Raw genomic sequence first — 20,968 nt, 5'->3', positions numbered from 1 at the left:
ATACAGTAAGATGATGAAAGTGTCCATATTTTTTGTTCAAATTTGCATACACTGATGACCAGTAAACAAATTCAGGAAAGCACAAAGAGTTTTAAACAGATTCAGTTCAGAACGTTATACAGCCATGATAGGGCCCGTTCATCTAATTCTGTTGTCTGCCTTGTGACTTTGACGAAACTGGGTCAGATACCATTGTTGACACGCACTGTTCACCTGAACCAGTCACCATGAAAATAACTCTCCTGCTCGCAAGCACAGCAACACACACTGCATTTATTGGTTGCAGCGGAGAGTGGAAAGGTCAGTTAAGATATTCTTAGCTCATAACGTCATTATGGAAATTAGGTGCCACTCCAAAAATTCAAAAACAATCTAAGGCTACTTTCAGTTCAGTGTTGTTTGTTTCACTTTATTTTTTGCAGCATAAAGTAAGCAGTTGTATTCAATTTATGCTTTTAACATGCTTACTGATTCACATTATAAAAATTTGACACAGTCCATTCCAAAACACAATTTTACCAATCATTTTTTCTGACATAATCCTCTTTCAGCCTTCACTGCTTGAAAATTACTTGGTCTGGAGTAATGAGACCATTTTTTGTATTTTGCTTGGGATGAAATGGGTTAAGTAGTACTCACCACAAGCTGAAAAGTACCCACTTTAGTTGTGGTTGTCACCATCATCATCATCATCATCATCATCATCAGTCTGAGATGGAGGAAACAGTATGTAGTTAAACTGAGTTGTTATATTATATTTTATTGTATTGTATACTTTATGTCACAAGTAATTTCTTTGTGTGAAATTCAGGCTACTCTCCAGAGTTGGGCATGATGCCACAGTGCAGTACTGCCCCACAGCATCCCCAGTTTTTTGTTGTCTACTCGAAAGTGTATTTGTTTTTCTATCAAAATGGACTTTTCTACAGAATTTTGCCCTTTTGTTTCCATGGATATTTTAACGTTATCTACATGCATGCTGTTACGGTAGTCATCATCATCACTCAGTCAGTGCTGGCAGAAACAGTGTGAAGTGAATTAAGCCAAGCTGTTTGTCCTACCCAGGGTGGACCTACCCAAGTTTGAGGTGATCGGACAGTGGTCAGTGGCCAGTCAGGGGCAACGACAGAGGACGGCGCTGATGCAGCTTCCTGTGCAGACTCGCGCACTGCAGGTCAAGGTCAGTGAAAAAAGCATACACTATTACTTACTGTTGCTTGTTATTTTGTATTATGTTTCTGCGATACGTAGACTAGAAATGAGTGTGTGGAGGAGGGGGGTAGAGGAGGTGCAGGGTAATGTGTGTGTGTGTGTGTGTGTGTGTGTGTTGGAGCTCATGTACGTTTATATGTATTTGACTGTGCTTTCATATCTGTGAAACTGCAAGTTTGGTGCATATCTGTTATGCATGTGTGGGTGTGTGTGTGAATGTGTGTCTTCATGTTTTACATTTATTTGCTTATTTATCATCATTGTTGTCTTATTTATTTATTTATTATTATTATTATTTTATTATTATTATTATTATTACTTTTTTTATATTATAATTATTATTTATTTATTTATGTAAGCTTATCTATTATTTATTCACCTCTTTTTTTTTCTTCTTCTTTTTTTCTCAAGGCCTGACTAAGCGCGTTGGGTTACGCTGCTGGTCAGGCATCTGCTTGGCAGATGTGGTGTAGCGTACATGGATTTGTCCGAACGCAGTGACGCCTCCTTGAGCTACTGAAACTGAAACTTCTATTATTATTATTCAGAGTATTAAAGAGAATAGGTTCTGTGTCTCCAGCTTTCTGTGTGCTCCTCTAACTTTACTTTGTATGTTGGTGTTTGTGTGCTGTTGTGTGAGTGTGACAGCAACTCCAGTTCTGGATGAATTGATTTTTTTTAGGCTTTTGTATTGTATCATATGGTATCGTGTTGTAGTGTATGGTAGTGTATTGTATCATATCGCATTGTATCATATCTTATTGTATTGTATCATGTCATATCATATCGTCTTGTGTTGTGTTGTATTGTATTTGTTTTTTTGTCACAACATATTTCTCTGTGTGAAATCGGGGCTGCTTTCCCCATGGAGGGCACATCAGTGCAGTGCAGCACCACCCATATATATGATGTTTTTTTCAAACTTTTTTGCTGTCTGCAAGTGTATTTGTTTTACAATGAAAGTGGATTTTATATATATATATATATATATATATATATATATATATATATATTTTTTTTTTTTTAGAATTTTGTCAGGGACATCCCTTTTGTTGTTATGTTTTGCACTAAGTACATACAGTACACAGGACCTTCGTTTATTGTCCCATCTGAGAGACTGGCATCCAGACCACCACTTGAGGTCTTGTAGGGGAGGGAGTAAAAATCCTGGACCATGCAGGGGAGTTGAACCTGTGGACACTCGCTCCTTAGTTTGGCGTATTACCACTTGGCCACCGGTTTACATCTGGCTTCAATGTGTTCTTCATTAAACATACAGATTCAAGTTGTTTCCAGGATCCTGTCAGGAATGATATAAGCTAACTGCATATTTGTCAGCAGAGGTGTCAGTTTACTTCAGTGATTTATTTCTCTTTAAAAAAAACAACAGTTCCATTTTCTCAAGAAGGTGTCACTGAGTTCAGACAAATCCAAATATGTTACACCACATCTGCCAGGGATGCCTGACCAGCAGCACAACCTAATGTGTTCAGTCAGGCCTGGATTGCATGATTGTATGTTTGTGTACCTGTCAGAGTGGATTTCCTCTACAGAATTTTGCCAGAGGAAAATCTTTTTGTTGCCATGGGTTCTTTTTTAGTGTGCCAGGTGTGTGCTGCACACAGAACATCGGTTTGTCGTCTCGTCCAAATGACCAGATGCTGGGTTTGATTTTCCAGTCAAACTTGAGAGAAAGGGCGAGAGGAGGAATTGAACCCAGACCCTCACAAACACTGTATTTACAGATAAGTGTCTTCACCATTCTGCCAACTTCCTCCAACAAAAAACAACCCCCAAAAATGCTCTTTTAATTACACATACTTAACCGTGACCCAACTAGTGCAGACTCCGGCAGGGGTCTGACATCCCTGCCCTGTGCAAACTACTGTCTGCCTATGTGGAGAAAATGAAAGTACTACGGCCGATAGCCTCCCGGAAGTAGGTAACGTCCCCTTTGTCCCCCTGGCTAGCGCCCTCTTTTTCCAGCAGTCATCTCGACACCTGTTCCTGTGCATTTCATAAGGCTAAGTTTTTCGCATTTTCTATCTGTCTGTCGATTCTTTGGCGTTTCTGTTTTGTGTCCAATTATGTCTTCAAACAGGTCGCACAGTTATGTAGCTCGATTGGGAGATCGGGCTAAAATTAAGGCATGATCGCAATCGATTCGCGATCAGTCTGGGCCCTCTACCTCTGGCTCCCTCAACAACGCCAACCCCACACCACCTCCACTTCCTCCTCTACCTCCGGTAAACAAAAAAAAATGTTGTTTTTTTATCTCTGCCTAACAGGGTCCTGTATCAATGTACGTGTCCCACAAGAAACTGGATCGCACAGAGACCCGATCCTCAGTGTTCACAGAACAGGAAGCCTTCTGGACACTGCCCTTAGAGGAGAGCAACATCATATGTGACGTCGCCGTGAGCAAAGGTGTGTGCAGATTCACGTTACTGTGTATTTCTGGAGCAAGGGTGTGCGTTGGTGCGTGTGTGCATGTGATTGGGTGTGCGTAGGTGTGAAGGCTTGCTTGAATGTGTAGGTATGTATATGTGCATGAAAATGTGTGCATGTAGGGATCTGTGTGTGTGTGTGTGTGTGTGTGTGTGTGTGTGTGTTTGCACTCAATAGTAACATGCAGAACATACAAACAAACAGAACATATACATATGCATGCATACATTAGTATGTTCTGAGTGTTACTATTGAGTTTGAATTCTTGTTTGCTGTTTCATGTCTGTATTTTGTTTTGCTGAATAAATCATTGCCATATTCCCATATGACAGTCATGACAAACAGTGGTGCTTTAAGGAGCTGATTTTGTTTTCTCTCATTACACTGAGATTGAGATTTATAATGATTCTTCATTAACAAACATGCTCATCAGTATCTGCTAAACAATGAATCTGGATATCTATGAGACTCCAATCAGTCAAAAGTTAATTTCAGTATCTATAACTATCCTAACAGTTGGTCGCCAGCAGTCGTCCAAAGGTTAACCTGAGTATCCATTACTCTCCCAACAGCTTGACATCGGTAACATTAAAACAGTTAACCTCAGTATCTATGACTCTCCCAACAAGATGGTTCTCAGTAGCCACCAAAAGTTTAGCCATAATATATATATGACCTTCCCAACAATTAGTCATCAATAGCCATCAAAAGGTAAACCAAATATCTCTTACTCTCTGAACATTTGGTCATCGGTAGCTATCAAAAATTTAACCTAAACATCTGTGACCCTCCCAAATCTCATCCTCAGTAACTGGCAAAAGGTAAAACTCAATATCTTCCATTCTGCCACACAGCGTCATCAGTAGCTATCAAAGGGTTAACCTAAACATGCGTGACCCTCCCAGAGCTCATTCTCAGTAACTGCCAAAAAGTTAACCTCAGTATCTCCCACTCTCCCACACAGTGTCATCAGTAGCTTTCAAAAGTCCACGTCAATATCTTCCATTCACCCACACAGCGTCAGCTGTAGCTATCAAAAGGTTAACCTCAATATCTTCCACTCCCACAGTGTCATCAGTAGCTATCAAAAGGTTAACCTCAATATCTTCCACTCCCACAGTGTCATCAGTAGCTATTATCTGGCTCGATGATGTAAGGCGCTTTGAGCAGCATTAGTACTGGATATCGCGCCATAGAAAAGTTATGCGCACAGGCACACACGCAACACACACACAGTTGTTACACTCTGAATGTAATAGTATCTTACCCACATGTTTTTTCTTTTTACATAATAATTGATGTGTACATGGTGATAAGTGAAGGGGGTGTGTTTTTTTTTTGGCTGACGGGCATTTTATTTTAAGTGAGCCTAAAGAAAATCTTCTGTTTTTGGTTGAAGCAGATAATAAAGTATTTTGAATTGAATTGAATTGAATTGAATTATTATTATTATTAAAAGGTTAACCTAAACATCTGTGACCCTCCCAAAGCTCTTCCTCAGTAACTGCCAAAAGGTTAACCTCAGTGTCTTCCACTCTCCCACACAGCCAGCGAAAGAAGCCCAGGTCAGAACAAGCACGACATCATCCACGTGGCCACAGCCAACCCCATCTGCCTGTACAGTGTCAACCCTCACTCCAGTGCCTGCAACTTCATTGACCTCTATGACGTCTTTCCCTCCATCGCTGGGACCTACCGTCCTCGCGTGAAAATCTCCGCTCTGGGGGCACCCATGGACGATTCAGTGGTCCTGCACGAAGAAGTGGTGAGCTTGGCAAATGTGTGTTGGGGACAGGGTGGGGATTGGGGTTGGTGGGAGGGGGCTGTCTGTGTGCTTTTAACCCCTTGAATGCTGCTGTATTATTTATTTATTTAGTTAGTTAGTTTTAGCTTTTTGTCACAGTAGATCTCTGTGTGTGAAATTCTTGCTGCTCTCCCTTGGATACAATCTTTACAGTGTGTTAAGGTGGTTGGTATGTGAGATAAACTGTGAAATGTTTGGTATGTGAGATGAACTGTAAAATGGTTGGTGTGTGAGATTGGTATGTGAGTTAGGTGGTTGGTATGTGAGAGATAAACTACATGATGGTTGGTATGTGAGATAAACAGTAAGGTGGTTGGTATGTGAGTAAGGTGGTTGGGATGTGAGATAAACTGTAAGGTGGTTGGTATGTGAGTAAGGTGGTTGGGATGTGAGATAAACAGTAAGATGGTTGGTATGTGAGATAAACAGTAAGGTGGTTGGTATGTGAGTAAGATGGTTGGGATGTGAGATAAACTGTAAGATGGTTGGGATGTGAGATAAACTGTAAGATGGTTGGGATGTGAGATAAACTAAGATGGTTGGGATGTGAGATAAACTGTAAGATGGTTGGGATGTGAGATAAACTAAGATGGTTGGGATGTGAGATAAACTGTAAAGTGGTTGGGATGTGAGATAAACTGTAAAGTGGTTGGGATGTGAGATAAACTAAGATGGTTGGGATGTGAGATAAACTGTAAAGTGGTTGGGATGTGAGATAAACTGTAAAGTGGTTGGTATGTGAGATAAACTGTAAAGTGGTTGGTATGTAAGTAAGGTGGTTGGAATGTGAGAAACTGTAAGACGTTTGGTATGTGAGTTAAACTGTAAGATGGTTGGTATGTGAGTAAGGTGGTTGGGATGTGAGATAAACAGTAAAGTGGTTGGTATGTGAGTAAGGTGGTTGGAATGTGAGATAAACTGTAAGACGTTTGGTATGTGAGTTAAACTGTAAGATGGTTGGTATGTGAGTAAGGTGTTTAGGATGTGAGATAAACAGTAAGGTGGTTGGTATGTGAGATAAGCTGTAAGATGGTTGGTATGTGAGTTAAACTGTAAAATGGTTGGTATGTGAGTAAGGTGTTTAGGATGTGAGATAAACTGTAAGATGGTTGGTATGTGAGATAAGCTGTAAGATGGTTGGAATGTGAAGTAAACTGTAAAATGGTTTGGTTGGTATGTGAGATAAAGTGTAAGATAGTTGGTGTGAGCGATAAAGTGTAAAGTGGTGTGTTTCAGACCAATGTTGTTCTGGTGGTGAACGTTGAGAATGGGGAGATAACCCGACTGCTCAGTGAAGGAATGCCAGAGACACCTCCAGAGAAACGACGATTCACCTCCGTCATGCCCCAAGTTAAGGTGTGTTGGTGGATTTCAAAGATTTCTATTTTATTTTGTTAGTTGTTTGTTTATGTGTTTGCTTGCATGTTTGGCTTTTGTTGTTGTTGTTGTTTTTTTACCCGTTATTTCAGGCAGACCTGTTTCATAGGATACCACACATAAGCAAAAACTATTAATGCACTTATAGCACTGTAACAGCTATATACACATGTACACATATGTACACAGACATTTAACACATATGTTTACACACACACACACGCACACAAACATGAAGAGTCATTTTCTTCATGACAACACACTGATTTACACACCGAGATACACTCATGCAAACATGGAAGCGTATGTTGCGTATGCATGCATGCACATGCATTTGCTAATTCATGTTCTAATGCACGTACACATTCATGCACTCACATACACATGGGAGTAACCATTATTTACCTCACAAGTCTACTTTCATCCATGCGGCCCAAATCAATGAATGTTACAACAAAGTAAAGTCATTTCCCCAGTGCTCCCCCCCCCCCCACTCCATCACTACCTCCTCCACCGCCATTTGTCTTTTCCTGTTTACACTGTGCTCATGGTACTGTTGAAATGATACAACAGCATGGTCTTTTCCTCTTCTTTGTTCATGGGCTGCAACTCCCACGTTCACCATATGTACATGAGTGGGCTTTTACGTGTATGGCTGTTTTTACTCTGCCATGTAGGCAGCCATACTCCTTTTTCGGGGGGTGTGCATACTGGGTATGTTCTTGTTTCCATAACCCACCGAACGTAGACATGGATTATAGGATCTTTAATGTGCTTATTTGATCTTCTGCTTGCGTAAACACACACAGGGGGTTCAGGCACAAGCAAGTATGCACATATGTTGACCTGGGAGATTGGAAAAATCTCCACCCATTACCCACCAGGTGCCGTTACCGAGATTTAAACCCGAGACTCTCAGATTGAAAGTCCAACGCTTTAACCACTTGGCTATTGCACCCATCCAGCATGGTCTAATTGCCCAGCATGTACTGTTCAGAATCAAATCATGTAAAATGATTCAGCACCATCATTTGTATCAGTCAGCTTCAGCGTAAACCAGGTAACACTTTTTTAATTACACATACCATAACCCACTGGTGCAGACTCCGTGATGGTCTGGATGCCTGTCTTGTCCAGACTACTTGTCTGCCATGTGGAGAAATCAAAAGTAGTTCCTTTTTCATCTCTGTTCCTGATGGTTATTGTTTCTTCTTTCAGAATCCATTCAGGATGTGCACAAACGCCAAAATTGACCCCAAAGGCACGGTAGTGTTCTACAAGCTCAACGAGTAAGTTAGTTTTTTTGTTTAATTTAAAGAGAAATACAAAATGATATTTGTATTTGAAGAAGATTATTATTTGTCTTGGTCTTGCTGTGCAGTCATTTATGTATGTGCAATACTCCTTTCCAAAACCACTTGAAAGGTCATCACACGATTGAAAGTAATAAAGTTAGGATTTTTCATTATTATAACTATGTCTTGTAAAGAAATCATTAATATTTTTGTAGTAGCATCCATCTCATTGCCAATGGTTTCTTGTCATTTGTGAGCTGAGATCATTGAGATGAGCAATACAATACATATATATTTATATATATTTCATTTTATTTCTATACCTTTTTTTCCTTAACCCCTTGCTTACTGAACCATGGTGAAATGAGCTCAGTGTGGCATGCATTTGAGTTGTGTTTTCTACTTTTCTGTGTACCTTTCTGTGGGCTGATTTATTTCACTGTACAAAAGTAATTGAAATCCAAAGAAGAACAAGTCAAAATATAGGACGGTGACAGACAACTTGACCTATAATTTTAGTCATATCTCAGCAAGGTGAGAGCCCCATCACTGATATGTGTATTTGTCAGCAGCAGTCAAAGGGTTAAGGTTATAGAGTGTGTGTGGTGTGTGTGTGTGTTCGTGTGTATGTGAGTGTGGTATGTGTGTGTGGGGTGTGTGCGTGTGTATGTGAGTGTGGTATGTGAGTGGGTGTGTGTGCGTGTGTGCTGGTCCTGGCATGTACGCAGAGAGCACCAAGACCTTGATGTTTTTGGTGGTGTACAGGAACAACATGGAGGTGTTCAACGTGTTGGAAGGGCTGTGCCACTCTGTGTCCCTGCCTATCAACCTGCAGGCCTGTCATCCTGTCGACAGCAACCAGTGGCTCCTGTCAGAGGTGGACACAAACAGGTGTGTGTGTGGGTGGGGGGGGGGGGGGGGGCGAGGGGGGGGTGTGTGTGACTCTGTCGATTGCAACCAGTGGCTCCTGTCAGAGGTGGACACAAACAGGTGTGTGTGGGGGGTTTGGGGGTGTGTGGGTGTGTGTGATCCTGTTGACAGTATCCAGTGGCTCCTGTCACAGGTGGACACAAACAGGTGTGTGTGGGGGGGTGTGTGGGTGTGTGGAGGTGTGTGATCCTGTTGACAGTATCCAGTGGCTCCTGTCACAGGTGGACATAAACAGGTGTGTGGGGGGAGGTTTGGGGGTTGCGGGTGTGTGGGTGTGTGTGACCCTGTTGACAGCAGCCAGTGGCTCCTGTCATAGGTGGACACAAACAGGTGTGTGTGGGCGGGTTTGGTGGGTTGTGTGTGTGTGTGTGTGTGTGTGTGTGTGTGTGTGTGTGTGTGTGACCCTGTTGACAGCAGCCAGTGGCTCCTGTCATAGGTGGACACAAACAGGTGTGTGTGGGCGGGTTTGGTGGGTTGTGTGTGTGTGTGTGTGTGTGTGTGACCCTGTTGACAGCAACCAGTGGCTCCTGTCATAGGTGGACACAAACAGGTGTGTGTGGGGGGGGGGTTTGGGGGGTGTGTGACCCTGTCGACAGCAACCAGTGGCTCCTGTCAGAGGTGGACACAAAGAGGTGTGTGTGTGTGTCTGTGTGTGTGGGGGGGTATGTGTGTGTGTGTGTGTGTGTGTGTGATAAATGCACATGTATGTGTTTCTCTTGATACATACATGCTTGCTTGTAGTTTATGTGTGTGGTTAAATTGGAAAACATTTACTGCACCCTGCTGAAAACACCATATTTTTTTTGTTTGGCAATAACAATAATTTATTCTAATATCAATCATGAAGATTCTTGTGATATTTCAGTCAGTAAAGAATGTAGTGCAAACTGCAAAATAAAAGCAAAAGCAAAAAAAGAAATGAAAGCAAAAAAAGGAAAGCTGTAAATAGAAGGAGTAATTCACACTAGCTAAAGGTAAGTCATTGCTACTTCATTGCATACTGTTTTATCTCAGGTTTTGCATTATCTGCAGTTACCTAGTGTCAGATATCCACTGATCAGCTGCAGGGATCTGCATGATATCAAACACAAACCTTTCACAGCCAGCTCTGTGAAGACTCTGTTCAAAGTAGTTCATCCAGATATTGGTTTTCAGTTCCTGAAAGCAATAAACAATTTTAACTCAATCAATGCACTGAAGAAGACATGGTTGAGCTGGACTTTTAACATTACCAATTGATTTTCCTCCAAATACTGTTTTTCAGTTCCTGAAGGCGATAAACATTTTTAACTCGATTAAAATTTTATGCAGATTAAAGAAGACATGGTTGAACTGGACTTTTAACGTTATATTTCAACTGATTTTCCTCAAGATACTGTTTTTTTCAGTTTTATGAAGGCGATTCATATTTTCAGCTTGATTAAAATTTTTCTTGGACTGAACAATATGTGGTTGAAGTGGTGTTTTAACTTTGATTCAATTGACCTTTTGTGTTTGTTCCATCCTGACTGGTTTTAAGAACTGGTGTGCTTTCATCCCTGAAATTGCCCCTTTGCGGATAGCTGGGTTGTAAGCAATGTGATTTGGTTTGATTTGATTTGATTTGTTTTGATTTTCTGCAGCAAGTACCTCTTGGATCGAACAGCAGAGGATGAGTTTGTGCTGAAGCCAGTGTCAGAATCTGGAGGTAAGGAAGAAGATACAGCAGTAGATTGTAGGTTGTAGGACATCACTTTGCAGCAGATTGTAGGACATCTGTCTGCAGCTGATTGTAATGAAGCATCAATAAGTCAGTGACCCTTTCTCAGCATTTAGATAATTTGTGTTGCACAAATAAGACACAGAAATATGATTTTCTAAAGATATGTGAAGATATAAACTGGTGAAATAAATGCTATTTCAAAAAATAGTGTCAATCACTCACAGCTCATACACTTCTCCCACCTCACCCCCACATCCCCACACACATTGATGGGGAGAAGGTTTAAGATCTCATTTGAAAAATATGATTTGAAAGATATGATAGTGGAACAGTGTCTGATATTTTTGTGGTAGAGATTTCCAAATTCAAGGCCAATAATGTTAATCTTGATAACCACCTATGCTCTCTCCTTCCCTTCCCCCTCTCTCTATCCCTCTCCATCCCTCTTTCTCTCTCCTCTCTCTTTCTTTATTTTTATAAATTGATACCATTCTCTTTTTTGTGTGTGCCTAATATTAAAATGAAGCATGCATTTCTAAAAAAACAAAAACAATATAAGTTGAATTAATTTGTGAAATGTGCAGTAACTTGATTTGATTTGTACGGTGTGTGTTTGTGTTGGATTTATATGAAATGTGCTTTGGAAAAAGAAATGAAAGGAAAAAGAAAAAGAATTTTTTTTTTTTTTTTTTTAAAGGAAAAGGTCCATGGTGTGCAAATGTTTTCCACAGGCTATGGTCCAATGAAGATCACCCAGATGACCACCACCCCTATGACGGAATCTGTACTGAGCAGAGTCCTGGACCAGAAAATCAGTGCTCCCAATCGTTTGGCCGTCACCCCTGATACCTACGCTTCCGTTGTGGTTGGCTTTCCTGATCTGGTAATGGATTGTTACAATTCTGTCTTTTTTTGTCTTTTTTTTTAGTGGTCTTTGTGTGTGTGTGTGTGTGTGTGTGTGTGTGTGTGTGTGTGTGTGTGTGTAAAAACAGGAGCTGTATTTTTTTACTGCAGTATTGTAAAGAGTTGAAGAGAACAAAACAAAACAAAAAGTCACAAAAAGCTAGCTTACAAATGTGTTTCCATGTGCTTGTGCACATATGCATGAATACACTCACCCACATGCACACACCCACACAAACGCGCACAATACACACACACACACACAACACACACACACAACACACACAGCACACACAACACACACACAACAACACACACAACACACACACACACACAAACACACAACACTCACAACACTCACAACACTCGCATGCACTTGCACGCACACACACACACACACACACTACAACACATACACACACATACAACACACAACAACACACACACACACACACACACACACACACACACACACACACACACACACAACACACACAACACTTTCACATGCACATGTGTACACACACACACACGCATGCATGCACGCACACACGCACGCACCCACCCACCCACATAAACACACACACACACACACAACACACACACACACACACACACAACACAACACAACACAACACGCACACACACACACACACACACACACCACAACACACACACACCACAACACACACACACATACAAATTTCCCCCCCATAAACCACTCCTTCAGTTTCTCACCAAATCACTTTTCACCAGGGAACCAGCGAAGTTCACGCCGCTCCAAGGAACCCTCTGCCAGTCTCCAACGAGATCAAGAAAGCCGACCCGTTCTTTGGCCTGGTGAGCAAACCAGCCTCCCCCAACCCTGGTCGGACCATCGCCTACTTGCCCGAATCGGGTCAGGTGGTACGTTCCCTGCCTGCCTGGAAGGTGCCCAAAGAGATCGAGCCTGAAGGTGGGTGAAGTGTTGTCTTGTCTTGTCTTGTCTTGTGTTATGTTGTGTTGCGTTGCGTTGCATTGTGTTGTCCTGTCTTGTTTTTTCTTGTCTTGTCTTGTGTTATGTTGTGTTGCGTTGCGTTGCATTGTGTTGTTTTGTGTTGTCCTGTCTTGTCTTGTCTTGTGTTTTCTTGTGTTATGGTGTGTTGTGTTGTGTTGCGTTGCATTGTGTTGTTTTGTGTTGTCTTGGCTTGTCTTGTGTTATGTTGTGTTGCATTGCATTGTTTTGTGTTGTTTTGTGTTGCGTTGCGTTGCGTTGCGTTGTGTTGCGTTTTATTCTATTGTTGTGTATTGTATTGTATTACTTTTTTACCAAAGAGGGAGAGTGTGTCTCTACAGTGCAGTGCCACCCTTTTTTTGTCATGTCTTGTTGTTGCCTTGTGTTGCCTTGTGTTGTGTTGCGTTGCGTTATGTTGCGGTGCGTTGTGTTGTGTTATATTATATTCTGTTGTTGTGTATTGTATTGCATTACTCTTTTTTAAGAAGAGGGAGAGTGTGTCACTACAGCATAGTGCCACACTTTTTTTTTTATTGTGTTGTGTTTTGATGTGTTGTGTTGTGTTGCATTGCATTGCATTGCATTGCATTGTATTGTGTTACTCTGTCAAAACAAATTTCTCTTTGTGAAGTCCGGGCTGCTCTTCCCAGGGAGAGCGTGTCACTATTGTGGAACTCCACACTTTGTTGTTGTGTCGTGGCGTGTTGTGTTGTATTGCATTGTATTGTTTTACTCTGTCAGAACAGATTTTCTCTGTGTGATATTTGGACTGCTCTCCCCAGGGAGGACACATTGCTACAGTTCAGCGCCACCCTTTTTTTTTTTTTGTTTGTTTGTTTCTTTCTTTCTTTCTTTTTCTCTGCCTGCAAATGCCTTTGTTTTCCTGTCAGAGTGCATTTTTCTTCATAGTTTTGCCATGGACAACCCTTTTGTTGCCGTGGGTTCTCTTATGTGCGCTAAGTTCATGTTACACATGGGATCTCAGTTACTGTATGATCCGAATGACAAGCATCCAAATCACAAGTCAAGGTCTGATGGAGGGGAAGAAAATACTGGCATGTGTGAGAGTCATTGCAGCACGCTCCGATTCTCTTGCTTACTAGGTGGACGTGTTACCACTAGGCCGCAACTTCATTTACACACACAGACACACCCACACATGCACACACACACACAGACAAACCCACACATGCACACACACACACACGCATACACAGACGCGCGCGCGCACGCACGCACGCACCCACACACACACACACACACACACACACTCTGTCCCAGCTTACAGTTTACACAACACCATTGATCCTACTTATCGTGTGTATGTTTCAGCCAGCAGCAGAACCGACATGAGTGGGTTCTTGGAAGTGTCGGACCTGGCAGGCCATAAACTGAGATACATCCCAGTGCCCGGGTATGACTGCAGATTTTTATAATTGTCTGTTATAGCCCATCACAACGACAGTAACAAGAGTGAACCCCTCCTGGACATTCCAGGGGCTCTTCCATTATGGATTCCCACCTTCTGACAATGCTGTGCCAGAAAGTCCTCTTTGCTATCGTTTCGTCTTTTCCTGGCTTTTTCCTTTTCTCTTTGTTGTCTCTTCCTTTCTTATTTTCTGTCTTGCTGGTCCATTTACTGATGATTTTATTCTTGAAATGATTAAGTATTTTTTGGTCTTTTTGTGGACTTGATAATTGAGCACTTTTTATGTTGTATTCTATTTTGTGTGCTTAGGATGTGTGAGGCGCCTGTTGACAGTTTTTTGTTTTGATTGCTTCTTATTATGCATAATGTAGTTTATTATGTTCAGTTTTATCTATATTCACATCACCATGATGATGATCTGGGAGATGAAAAAAAAAAAGATCACTGCCATCTAGATTCGAACCCAGGACCTTCAGATTGAAAGTCCGACACTCTAACCACTTTGCTGTCACATCTGTTATCTTTGTTCAGTCACCTCTCTGCTTTCTCTTCTCCAAAAACGATATGATGATTGTAAGCAGTGAAGGAGGGAGACATACCTGGACAACAAATATGAAGAGATTGTGTTTAACCCTTTCACTTCTGTAGGCGACTTTTGTGGACTAGACGGTTAAATACCATAGGGGACTTTAGTCAAAATTGAGGGGTCGTGTTTTGACGGGCGCCATAGCCGAATGGTTAAAGCATTGGACTTTTGATCTGAGGGTCCCGGGTTCGAATCACGGTGACGGCGCCTGGTGGGTAAAGGGTGGAGATTTTTACGATCTCCCAGGTCAACATATGTGCAGACCTGCCAGTGCCTGAACCCCCTTCGTGTGTATACGCAAGCATAAGATCAAATACGCACGTTAAAGATCCTGTAATCCATGTCAGCGTTCGGTGGGTTATGGAAACAAGAACATACCCAGCATGCACACCCCCGAAAGCGGAGTATGGCTGCCTACATGGCGGGGTAAAAACGGTCATACACGTAAAAAGCCCACTCGTGTATATATGAGTGAATGTGGGAGTTGAAGCCCATGAACGCAGAAGAAGAAGGAGAAGAGGGGTCATGTTACACGAATAGTTTTTCACATGGTAACAAAGCTTGACAGCTGCAGCCCAGTTTCCAGTGTTACAGGAAATTAAGTAATATTCCCCCCATGACCATCTTGACAGAGTTTTAGGTCCACTGTGTTGTTTTGACATGAACTGAATCATGTGACTGAGAGCGTTAAATCTAAAGTGTTTGGCGCTGGGGAGAGCCTTTCACTCAGAAACTTGGCGACGAAAGAGTTAACACTTTGACTGCTGCTGATGAGTATGCTGAGGATTGAGGGGCGGTTACCTTACTAAGATAACACTGTGCTTACAGGCCAGGATGTCAGTCACCATTTCTGTGTTTGGACTCCTTCCTCATTGAACTGCACCACTTTGGTTGTTTTGTTCAGCAAACTCACTTACACCATAGGAACATATAGTTTTCCATTTAAACTTCAAATTCTCGCCGTATTGATATCATTTCACCAAGACTCAGGAGTGACAGGGTTAACATGACAGCCATTCCAAAACAACAAGAAGAAACTAATTCTGTTATTTCTATTTGAAACTTGGAATTCTAGGGTGTTTTTTTTTATAATTACTAACCACTTTTATACTTTTCAGATCCCGTCATGTGTCGCCCTACACGTCATGGCTGCTGAGTGCCTCAGAAGTGAGCGTCTTCATCGCACCACTGTCAAACGATGGTCTGGTGTCTGTGGACGTGGGCGGGTGTCTGCGTCTGTGGGAAACGTCTGTCGCGCACCTGGAACGCTCCCTGCAAGAGTGGCGCAACATGATTGGTTATGAGGACACACGGCCACTGCAGGTTGGTTGGTTGGTTTCGACAGTATTCTTATACAGTATTTTTACCCCCCAAAATGGAGTATGGCTGCCTACATGGCAGGGTAAAAAATGGTCATACACATAAAAGCCCGTTCGTATACATACGAGTGAACATAAGAGTTGCAGCCCATGAATGAAGAAGAAGAAGATATAGTATTTTTATGTAGTATTTTTATACAGTATTTTTATACAGTATTTTATTTGGAACATGACACAAGACACCACAGCTATAGAAAGTTTCCTCAGTTTTCTTCACTACCTGTCACAAGACAGTTTCAGTTTCTCAAGTAGGCATCACTTCGTTCAGACAATTCTGTATACGTTACACCACATCTGCCAGGCAGATACCTGACCAAAAGCATAACCCAACGCACTTAGTCAGGCCTTGAGTGCATGCATATATAAGTGCATGGGTATTTAACTCACTCAGTACGGCCAGTCCTCTCTTCTCCTCTACACAGACCCCTCGGATGTCCAGTGGGTGTCTGAATGACCCAACCTTTAGCTTCCGTCGTCAGAATTGTGGTATTCTTTGTCAACATTCACCTCTTCAGTATAAGAGTCTTCCGCTTGCAATATTTTGATGATGGTAACTGGGGTGAAACGCTGTTAACGTCGTCTCTTTCACCGTTCGTATGGAGAGAGTTAAGGAGGAAGGTGGCAGAATGGTTAAGATGCTCATCTGCCAATACAGAGTCCTTGAGGGTCTGGGTTTGAATTCCGCTCTCGCCCTTTCTCCCAAGTTTGAAAAATCAAACTGAGCGTCTAGTTGTTCGGATGAGACGATGAATCAAGGTCCTGTATGCAGCATGCACTTGTCACACTGAAAAAGAACCCATGGCAACAAAAGTGTTGTCCTCTGGGAAAATTTTGTAGAAGAAATCCACTCTGATAGGTACACAAATATATATATGCATCCACTCAAGGTCTGACAAAGCGTGTTGGGTTATGCTGCTGGTCAGGCATCATCCACTCAAGGCCTGACAAAGCATGTTGGGTTATGCTGCTGGTCAGGCATCATCCACTCAAGGCCTGACAAAGCATGTTGGGTTATGCTGCTGGTCAGGCATCATCCACTCAAAGCCTGACAAAGCATGTTGGGTTATGCTGCTGGTCAGGCATTTGCCTAGCAGGTTAGTATAGTGTTTATAGATTTGTCTGAACGCTGTGATGCCTCCTTGAGAAACTGAAACTGTGACAAGACACCACAGTTATAGATACTTTCTTCAATTTTCCTCACTTCATGTCACAAGACACCACAGTTATAGATACTTTCTTCAATTTTCCTCACTTCATGTCACAAGACACCACAGTTATAGATAGTTTCTTCAATTTTCCTCACTTCATGTCACAAGACACCACAGTTATAGATACTTTCTTCAATTTTCCTCACTTCATGTCACAAGACACCACAGTTGTAGATACTTTCTTCAATTTTCCTCACTTCATGTCACAAGACACCACAGTTATAGATAGTTTATTCAATTTTCCTCACTTCATGTCACAAGACATCACAGTTGTAGACAGTTTCTTCAATTTTCCTCACTTCATATCACAAGAAACCACAGTTGTAGACAGTTTCTTCAATTTTCCTCACTTCATGTCACAAGACACCACAGTTATAGTTTCTTCAATTTTCCTCACTTCATGTCACATGACACTGCAGTTATAGATACTTTCTTCAATTTTCCTCACTTCATGTCACAGGACACCACAGTTATAGACAGTTTCTTCAATTTTCCTCACTTCATGTCACAAGACACCACAGTTGTAGATAGTTTCTTCAATTTTCCTCACTTCATATCACAAGACACCACAGTTGTAGATAGTTTCTTCAATTTTCCTCACTTCATATCACAAGTCACCACAGTTGTAGACAGTTTCTTCAATTTTCCTCACTTCATGTCACAAGACACCACAGTTGTAGATAGTTTCTTCAATTTTCCTCACTTCATATCACAAGACACCACAGTTGTAGATAGTTTCTTCAATTTTCCTCACTTCATATCACAAGTCACCACAGTTGTAGACAGTTTCTTCAATTTTCCTCACTTCATGTCACAAGACACCACAGTTATAGTTTCTTCAATTTTCCTCACATCATGTCACATGACACTGCAGTTATAGATACTTTCTTCAATTTTCCTCACTTCATGTCACAGGACACCACAGTTATAGATAGTTTCTTCAATTTTCCTCACTTCATGTCACAAGACACCACAGTTGTAGATACTTTCTTCAATTTTCCTCACTTCATGTCACAAGACACCACAGTTATAGATACTTTCTTCAATTTTCCTCACTTCATGTCACAAGACACCACAGTTATAGATAGTTTCTTCAATTTTCCTCACTTCATGTCACAAGACACCACAGTTATAGATAGTTTCTTCAATTTTCCTCACTTCATGTCACAAGACACCACAGTTATAGATAGTTTCTTCAATTTTCCTCACTTCATGTCACAAGACACCACAGTTGTAGATAGTTTCTTCAATTTTCCTCACGACATGTCACAAGACTCCATATTTGTAGATAGTTTCTTCAATTTTCCTCACTTCATGTCACAAGACTTCACATTTATAGATAGTTTCTTCAGTTTTTCCAGTTTTAGAGTTATGCATGCATGTGAATGACTGGTGAGAAAGCGCTTTGATTTGTCTTTGCACAAGATTCAACGCTATAAAAATATACATAAATATTATTATTTCTTCAATTTTCTCAAGTCATATCACAAGACTTCACATTTATAGATAGTTTCTTCAATTTTCTCACTTCATGTCATATCACATTTATAGATTTTTTTTTTCAATTTTCCTCTCTTCATGAAGTTCATATCATTAAACTTCACAGTTAAGAAAATCTTTTCTATTTCCTTAACCTGGCCCAGGTGTGAATGGGTACCTGTCTTCGGATGGGGAAGGTTAAAGAGAGGATTAGGCCCCCACCTACCTGTGATGAGCTCCAGACCTAGTGAATAAGAATTCACTGCCCAGATGGCCATAAGTGGCTATGGAACCTTAAACCTCAACCTTGAAAAAAAAAAAGAAAGAAAAAAAGATGGACCATTCAGAAACAGTATTTCCTTCAGAACATGTCACAACACAACACAGTTAAAGATGAACAGGACAACATGAAAATCTTACACAAAGTACTGTCCTTGATACATGTACATTGTAAGTATGTGACGGATGTCTTCACAGCTAGGAGTCTGAAAACTGACCATACATGAATTTCGACTGAAACCAAACTAAGATGTCAATACAAAGTGAAACAAAATGAAGGATAAACTTCTGGTGGAGAGATGGACCATTCAGACAAACATAGCAGAATCTGACCGCACTGGTTTTTGAATCCCAGCACAGTCACCAGCATTTTCTCCCCCTCCGCTAAACCTTGAGTGGAGGTCTGGATGCTAGTCATTCGGATGAGACGATATACCAAGGTCCCGTGTGCAGCATGCATTTAGTGCACGTAAAAGAACCCACGGCAACAAAAGGGTTATCCGTGGCAAAATTATGTAGAAAAATTCACTTTGATAGGAAAACAAATGTAAAAAAACTGCAGGCAGGAAAAATACAAAAAATTATGGTTGGTGCTGTCAGTGTAGTGATGTGCTCTCCCTGGGGAGAGCAGCCCAAATTTCACACAGAGAAATCTGTTGTGACAAAAAGAGTAATACAAATACAAATAGAAATAGAAAGTGAAATAGAATGAAGGATAAACCTGTGGTGGAGAGATGGACCGCTCAGACAAAGCTGGCAGATCACCCTGCGTGTGTCTTGTGTACCTCTACGCGACAGGTGAACGAAGAGCGGGAGAGTGGGCGTGACCACGAGAACATTGACCTGAAACATGGGGAGATAGATGCCCAGAACATGCCACATGTCGGGGGAGGCAACTGGGCAGGTGGCACAGGTGAGTATAGTTGTTGTTTTTGTGGTGTGCGTCACAGGTAACGTGGATGTTGTCTGTTTGTTTGTTGGTGTGTGGATGGGTGTGTTTGTGTGAGTGTGTGTATGGGGGTGGGGGGGGTGGGGGTGGGGTTCAATTTCATTTAATGTCTATCGACAATAAGTGATATTAGATGTGTGTGTCTGTGTGTGTGTATGTGTGTGTGATCTTTACTTTGTGCGTTTGTGTTTGTGTGAGTATTTATGTGTGAGTGTTTGTGTATGTGAGTGTGTGTGTGTGTGTGTGTGTGTGTGTGTGTGATCTTCAGTTTAACATGTTTCCACCTTAAGTGATATTAGATGTGTGTGTGTGTGTGTTATTGTGTGTGAGTATATGTGGGTGGGTGTGTGTGTGTGTGTTTGAATGAGTGTGTTTAGGTAAATGTTTGTTGGGTGAATGTGCACAGATATTAATGTTCTCATATACATATAGATTCACACACTTACAGAAACACCACACACACTTATGAACAGACTCACATACTTGCATGCACTGACTAACAAATACACCATGCACAGTCATGAACTAACACACACACACACACACACACACACACACACAAAAGAACACCGAAGCAAGAGTTGACAAACAGTACAACAGGTGACTTTTCCCAGGTGGCAGCAACACAGCAGGTCTGGGAGGGTTTGGTGGACCGTATCGTTTGGACGCCGGACATCAGGTGTTCCAGGTTCCAGACTGGGAGAAAGAGGCCGTGCCACAGCATGTAAGTTTCAGGGTCATTGTGTGATAATAATTATGTGTATCTGCAACATGTGTACTTGCAGCAGGTGTGTCTGCAACATCTGCAACACGTGTATCGGCAACACGTGTATCTGCAGCACATGCATCATTAGGATTCAAGTATTTGGGTTAGTTTTGAAGTTTTGTGATATCGTTTTAAGTATGGTGGTGTTAGTGTTAGTGTTAAGTTAGTGATAAGTTTTGTGACATAAAATACATGTGTATTATTTAAGCGCTTTGATGTATGATGAGT

The 20,968-nt window shown here is 41.5% G+C and overlaps 1 protein-coding gene across 1 annotated transcript in view; it reads left to right on the top strand.

Moving 5' to 3' along the window:
* The window catches only part of LOC143289260 (von Willebrand factor A domain-containing protein 8-like), a 72,331-nt gene that overhangs the window by 34,620 nt on the left and 16,743 nt on the right, over window positions 1-20,968 (top strand). Inside the window, exons 24-36 of the mRNA XM_076598253.1 lie at window positions 1,066-1,180; window positions 3,501-3,639; window positions 5,208-5,425; window positions 6,701-6,820; window positions 8,060-8,130; window positions 8,902-9,027; window positions 10,689-10,753; window positions 11,500-11,651; window positions 12,428-12,626; window positions 13,998-14,079; window positions 15,799-16,003; window positions 19,824-19,938; window positions 20,589-20,698. Coding sequence (XP_076454368.1) covers window positions 1,066-1,180; window positions 3,501-3,639; window positions 5,208-5,425; window positions 6,701-6,820; window positions 8,060-8,130; window positions 8,902-9,027; window positions 10,689-10,753; window positions 11,500-11,651; window positions 12,428-12,626; window positions 13,998-14,079; window positions 15,799-16,003; window positions 19,824-19,938; window positions 20,589-20,698 — 1,717 coding nt within the window. The remainder of the gene's footprint in view (window positions 1-1,065; window positions 1,181-3,500; window positions 3,640-5,207; window positions 5,426-6,700; window positions 6,821-8,059; window positions 8,131-8,901; window positions 9,028-10,688; window positions 10,754-11,499; window positions 11,652-12,427; window positions 12,627-13,997; window positions 14,080-15,798; window positions 16,004-19,823; window positions 19,939-20,588; window positions 20,699-20,968) is intronic.

The sequence above is a fragment of the Babylonia areolata genome, chromosome 13, assembly GCF_041734735.1.
Source record: "Babylonia areolata isolate BAREFJ2019XMU chromosome 13, ASM4173473v1, whole genome shotgun sequence".
NCBI classification, from domain to species: Eukaryota; Metazoa; Mollusca; class Gastropoda; order Neogastropoda; family Buccinidae; genus Babylonia; species Babylonia areolata.
The sequence above is the reverse complement of the archived record's forward strand: the minus strand, read 5'-3'. Positions and strand labels throughout refer to the sequence as shown.